This window comes from Xiphophorus hellerii, chromosome 9 (genome assembly GCF_003331165.1).
Source record: "Xiphophorus hellerii strain 12219 chromosome 9, Xiphophorus_hellerii-4.1, whole genome shotgun sequence".
NCBI lineage: Eukaryota > Metazoa > Chordata > Actinopteri > Cyprinodontiformes > Poeciliidae > Xiphophorus > Xiphophorus hellerii.
The window spans coordinates 19,982,759-19,988,758 of record NC_045680.1 but is presented as its reverse complement, the minus strand read 5'-3'; the positions used below and the strand labels follow the sequence as shown (position 1 = coordinate 19,988,758).

The 6,000-nt window shown below is 43.3% G+C and overlaps 1 protein-coding gene across 1 annotated transcript in view; it reads right to left on the bottom strand.

Annotated features, from left to right (window-relative positions):
- Positions 1–256: 256 nt before the first annotated feature.
- Positions 257–6,000, bottom strand: part of sbno2b (strawberry notch homolog 2b) — a 51,588-nt gene continuing 45,844 nt past the window's right edge. The window contains exons 26-31 of the mRNA XM_032573233.1: positions 5,865–5,959; positions 3,086–3,178; positions 2,856–2,987; positions 2,458–2,534; positions 2,039–2,229; positions 257–1,359 (exon numbers count right to left, since the gene is read on the bottom strand). Coding sequence (XP_032429124.1) covers positions 257–1,359; positions 2,039–2,229; positions 2,458–2,534; positions 2,856–2,987; positions 3,086–3,178; positions 5,865–5,959 — 1,691 coding nt within the window. The remainder of the gene's footprint in view (positions 1,360–2,038; positions 2,230–2,457; positions 2,535–2,855; positions 2,988–3,085; positions 3,179–5,864; positions 5,960–6,000) is intronic.

Genomic DNA, 6,000 nt, shown 5'->3' with positions numbered 1-6,000 from the left:
GAGTCTGCCATCACCTCAGGGGGCGCGGGGGCGGGAGGGGGTCCAGCACAGGACAGGCAGTGACGTGACTATAGGCCCTGAGGGGATCAGGGGGTCAGAGGGTCAGGGGGAGAGGAAGGAGGGTAGGACAGGTTCTAGACAGCAGCAAACAAGATGCGATCTGCTTTAAAAAAAACAAAAAAGCACAAAAACCAAAACACCAAAAAAAAAAAAAAAAAAAGGACAGATTCCAGACAGTTTGTAACGATTTGAGCTCTCAGTCTTGCTGACGGTACTGGATGACGGACTTGCGGTCAGGTCCGGCTTGCAGCATGCTGTTCAGAGCCTCGCGGACGTCCAGCGCGCCCACGCCGCACTGGCCGTTGGGTAAAGGGTCCGAGAGCGGCAGCAGCGAGTTCGCCGGAAAGCAGGAGGAGTGTGCCGCGCTGGAGTACAGCGAGGACGAGGAGGAGGATGATGAGGACGAGGAGGGCGGATTGGGGTAGTGGGACAGGGCGGAAGACGACGAGACGGCTTTCTGCGCGGGCGGGGGCGGAGACAGGCCTGCGCAAAGTAGCTCTAGTATGTCCTGGTGGTTGTTGACCAACAAGTCGCGGCTTTGCTCCTGCGTCTGCTGCTCTTGCTGCGGCTCCGGCGGGCGCTGCAGGTCGAACTGGCTGGACGGCGTCGCCGCTGACTCCGACGTGTGCTGCAGGATGTGCTGCAGGTCGAGTTGGGGCAGCTGCGTCTGCGGAGCGGTCAACATGTCCGGCGCCGTCTGGCCCAAGAGAACGTCCAGGTTGAAATCTTCCACGAACGCGGCCGGGTTGGCCGTGGTGCTGTCCGGAGACGAAGAAGGCGGGCTCACGGTCAGGTCCAAGATTTCGTCCAGAGGGTTCTTGGAAGACAGAAGGGGAGCCGGCGAGAACTGGGTGAGCTGGAGCGGCGGGTTCTTGGATTGAGGGAAAGACATGAAAGACGACGAGCCGTAGAACGGGGGGAATCTGTGACTGGACTGGCAGACCTGGCCGTTGGTGGCGGAGGAGGGAGAGGACAAGGAGGAGGAGTTGTTGGGCCAGCCGTTGAGAGGGAACAGTGACGGGCTGTGGGAGGACGGCTGGGAGAAGCTGCCAAGCTGAGTCCTCTGCAGAGCGTTCAGGTTCTGTTTGGGGAACGGGTTGGACACCAGAGGATGAACGAGCGTCTGGTTTTGGATGGGCTTCCGGCTGAACAGGTTCTCCAGAAGGTGCTTGTTCTCCTGCTCCATTTTGCGCATGCGCTCCTGCTGCTCCTTCTCTTTCCGCCTCCGTTTCACCTCCTCGTCCATCTGCAGCAGCTCCTCGCGCACGCGGGCCACGCAGTTTTCTGGGATCTTGATGCCTGTGTGCAGCAACAGCGGAGAGAAAGAAACCAATGAGTCCCGAGAGACCGATCGAACGCTTCTTAAACACTTCAAACAACTCTCTATTCAGCAGCCCCCTTAATTAAAACATAATGTTACCTTGCAAAAGTATTAATTTAACTGCAAATTTTGTCATGTTGCAAACTACATGAAGTTTGGATTCTTTGTGATAAAATTACAAAAAGTAGTCATAATAGCACATTTTTCTGGACAATAAATTGTACCAGAAATGATTTTGATAAGCGATAATATAATTGTTTTGAGCCAATTTTTAAGCAGTATATTGATAATGGTGCAAGTTTGCTCTCTCAGTGGAAACTCAAAATAAGTGTGGAACGGTCAAGTGGAAAATATTTTAAATATCTAAAAACAATAAATGAAATGGAAATAAAAACCACATATAACCGAGACCGCAGCTAAAATGAATTGTAAAGTCTCTGAAAACAAAATTGGCCTTCAAGAACGTGAATCATCATCAAGAATCTATGGCAAAACTTAAAGATGGATGCTCACAAACTTCATTCGAATATAAGAACATTTTATTTTTATGACATTTGCAGCTAATTCTTGTGAAAATCATTCACACGTAGACCTCAGTCTTCTCCAAGGACTTCCACGCGGTCGTGTGCACGACGCTGAAACGTTGGATGCACTCACCGACTTGCTTGTTGTGCTGCTTGGTTTTGAGGCGGACGATCTGCAGAATGCTGGAGCTGGTGATGTCGGACACAACGTCGGAGACCCGCTTCCACACCCGTAACAAAGCTCCGCACAGCATGTGATACTGGCGGAGACGCATCCCCGCCAGACACTCCTGGCCCTCCTCGATTTTCTTACACTTCCCATTCCTTGAAGAGGCAGACAGGAAATGGATTAACAGCCATCCAGTACTTGACAAACACTAAGGTAGAAGGCAATTGGATTTCTTCTATTTTTATTGTTTTTATTTGCTAAGTGTGACATTTATTTATAACTCCAATGATTTTACAACCTATAATAGTTAGAGACACCGGACTGATCAGAGGAAGCTTAAGCTGATAATCCTCGGGGATGTTGTGGATGTTTTTGTTACTCACCAGTTGGCGTGGCTGCAGTTCTTAAAGGAAAAGGTGAACTGGTTCTCCCAGCTCTCCCTGGCCTCCAAGAAAGTAACCTGAAACAGCACAGAGTCAACATGATAATCTGTCGAAAGTTCAGCAAGTGCAGACTCGCAAAGCACTAACACGGCTTTGGCGAAACAAGTCCACCAGGGGGCAGCAGATTCTAGGCTATGAACACCCATCTTTTTCAAAGCAATTTCCAGAGCTATTAGTTTTTAAATGGCAATGTCAGGAAATAATCAATATTTGCTCAAATTAAGGTGGAGAAAATATCATATAATAGACAAGAATACGATGAAAGTAGAAAAGGTTTGCTTAAGTGTGCTAAACGCAGTGGATAGGAAAGCAATATGTCCAGTTAGTTGACTTCTTGCCTTTCTGTAACGTTGCTGCAGGTTGCTGAGGCTCTCGGGCTGCGTCTGCTTGCCAATGTTGGGCTTGTAGATGTTGAAGTTTTTACCTCTTCCCTGCTCGGCCAGCAGCACACACGGGCTGTTACCTCGCAGCTGGAGAGAGAACACACGCCCACACAATTTTAGTATTTGATCAATTTAAAGCACACAGGGAAGCTTTCGGGAGCCTGGACAGAGATGGACGAACGGACCTTATGGGAAAGGTAGAATCCCTCCTCAGGACCGGTGAGCTTCAGTGACCTGTTGTACGCCTCCTCCCACGGCATTCCTCTGTCCACGCTGATCTGCAAGGCAAAAAACATGAGAGTCAACCGTGTGATGTGACTTTGAAAGACAGAAAAATATCTGTCTTCAAATATCGTAGTGATCTAACAAATATCCACACAATGAACTCACTTTTTACTTAAAGAAATGAGAACACTGCCCCGCAAAACTTAGTCTTAAGAATTTAGGTGTCTGCAAACATCTGTTCAACAAATATTGAAGACTAATAAAGCAACACTCAAGAGGATAGCTACAAGTTAGCGCTGTAAGCTACTAAAACATCTTTTACCTTTACCGTTTCTTATGTTTTGTAATTCCTAACAAAAATGTAATAAACCTTAATATCCTGTGAAATATTTATTTTGGTTTTGCTGTGTAAAACCATCATCTATTTCTACATATTTCTGCCACTTGTTTGTTTCTGGTTATTTATTAATCTTTCAGAAACTCACAAATGCAAGCAGGTAAACCTTTCAGGAATGTCTTATAAATAATTTTTTACTTCATGTTTCAGTGGGGTGTAAATAAGACATGACACAGCCACTGGGTCCTATGCTGGATGAGGATCCTTATTTATATTGGCAGAACCCAGAGTGAACAGGACGCTATGGGGAGCAAAACAATCCTACAGCTTCATACCACTCAATAATCATTAGAACTATACTTATTAAACTTTGCGACACATCATCCACATGCTGACAACTTGTTTGGAAGAGATACCAGAAAACAAAAACATTTCCTGTCTATGAAATTTTGTTGGACTTTAAATTTTCCCAGTAATTATTCCAATAGATGATAATATTGCTTTTAGATCATTTTCAAATATATATTGATAATGTTATAATAATGCGAAGACCAATAAACTTCAATTTTCTAAAGAACACTCAACACCGGGACTGGAAGATATTTTAAATATCTAAAAATAAAACCAGGCAACCAAAATCAATCAATAAAACAGAAACAGAAACCATAAATAAAATGAAGTCTCTGTAAATTCATCTTAATTTATCATTTGATTCATGACTTGTTGCAACAAGCTTATTCCTGTCCTACCATCACAAACATAAACATGCAGCTTGTGCTGTAAAGACTTCTAGGACTAACGGGAGTTAATACACTTTAGTCAGATGAGATTAAAATGTATTTTTTTTTGCCAACGAAGACCTAACGTCGGTTTTAGTTATGGTGGATATGTATAAGCACATGATGAGCACAGCAGTGGCGCCAATAGGCGTATCACCAGGAACATCTTATGCAGAAGCTCCATGTGCTGAAGCCAGCCAGCAGGGTCTGACTTAAAAAACTACAAGCGGAAAAAAATCATTTTCACCAGACTGTTCTCTGTTATCAGACGGTCCTAGACTCACACAGGTGAATCTAACCACGTGTAACTCCCTCTCTGAGCTTATTAAAATGGTCTCTGTCCGCAGGATTCAGTTTGACGGCCGACTCTGAAATGTCAAGTGTAGGTTAGCCTGAAGCTGGCAGTTAAAAGTGGCAGATACCAGTAATTATCCTGTTGCCACCTACAACTAGAATCTGCATGGGCTCCACAGCCCCGGGCTAAGCTTGTATAATCATAGTCTTACTGCTGGCAAAGTGACATCAATCAAAACTCTAATACTGCAGTCGCAACCGCTTGGGGGAGGGCAGGTTACATGGAAAAAGTTTTTCATTTTTTCTTCATATCAAACGATGTTCTGATGCAAAATCCACCTGAAAGCCTTGAAATCTTGGCTGTTGTTTTTATTGTGAGTGGATGACTAAGCTGCTTATTAGAGCCCTATAAATTTACCTGGATTAACAGGAAGAGGCAGCAAGAGATTAAAGAGTTTTTCCAGATAAAGTCTAAGCGGAGAACAAAAACACAATGTACTGTGAAAACATGCTGGTCATACCTCACTATGACCCATCTACCGTTATGTTACATATCTGAAACATCATTTCTTTATGATGGGTAGCACAGTATTTCAACTAAATGATGTCATAGTGGAGTTTGTCCACTTTTCCCACAGTAAAATTTAAGCACTTTTCAGGGAACGTTTGAAAACTTTTCCAGCACCACACGAGATAAAAACAGTACAAGTGAATCTAATGAATCTAAAGACGACAATTTCAATTCATTAATACATGACACCATTAGCTACTGTTATTAATAGCATATTGTGATTGTATTCTACATAGCGGGGGTAATGGAAACTAAAATACACAATTTTTTTTGGTTGAAAAGTCTCTCTCACTCACCCTATACACCTGAATGAACTAAGAACAAAATACTAAATTAACAAAAACATTCCACAGTTTCAATAACTGTAATATACAAAATGTAAGACAACCTTTAATTCAATTACACAGATCAATAAGTCATGAGTCATTAGGAAAATGAAATATTCATTAGGTTGAACAAATTGCTTTGCACTTAGTTAAACAACCTTCCTGCTTAAATTAAATGCTTAAACACAACATAAATAATCAATTGACTTACTGTAAAGACGCTTTGTTCCTAAAAGTTTATTATAACTTTATTACAAAACTGTGCAGACAGAATACCAAGCACTTTTGAAACCTTGAAAACACTATGGATAGGAAAATATTCCTATTTTCTAGGATTTTAAGCATCGGAAAATCCTTAAAAATGACACTGACAAGAGTCTCACAGCTGACATAAACCATAACACACCGGAGGTGAGGTTGTGCAGTACCTACCTTATAAAGAACAACCTGTCCATCTTGAGGATTTCCGACTGTCAGGAAAGTTTCCTGCTTCTCCTCATAAATCTCATCATTGCCGGGGGCCAGATCTGGGAGAGTCGCAAGACAGTAAATAGAGGATTACACTTTA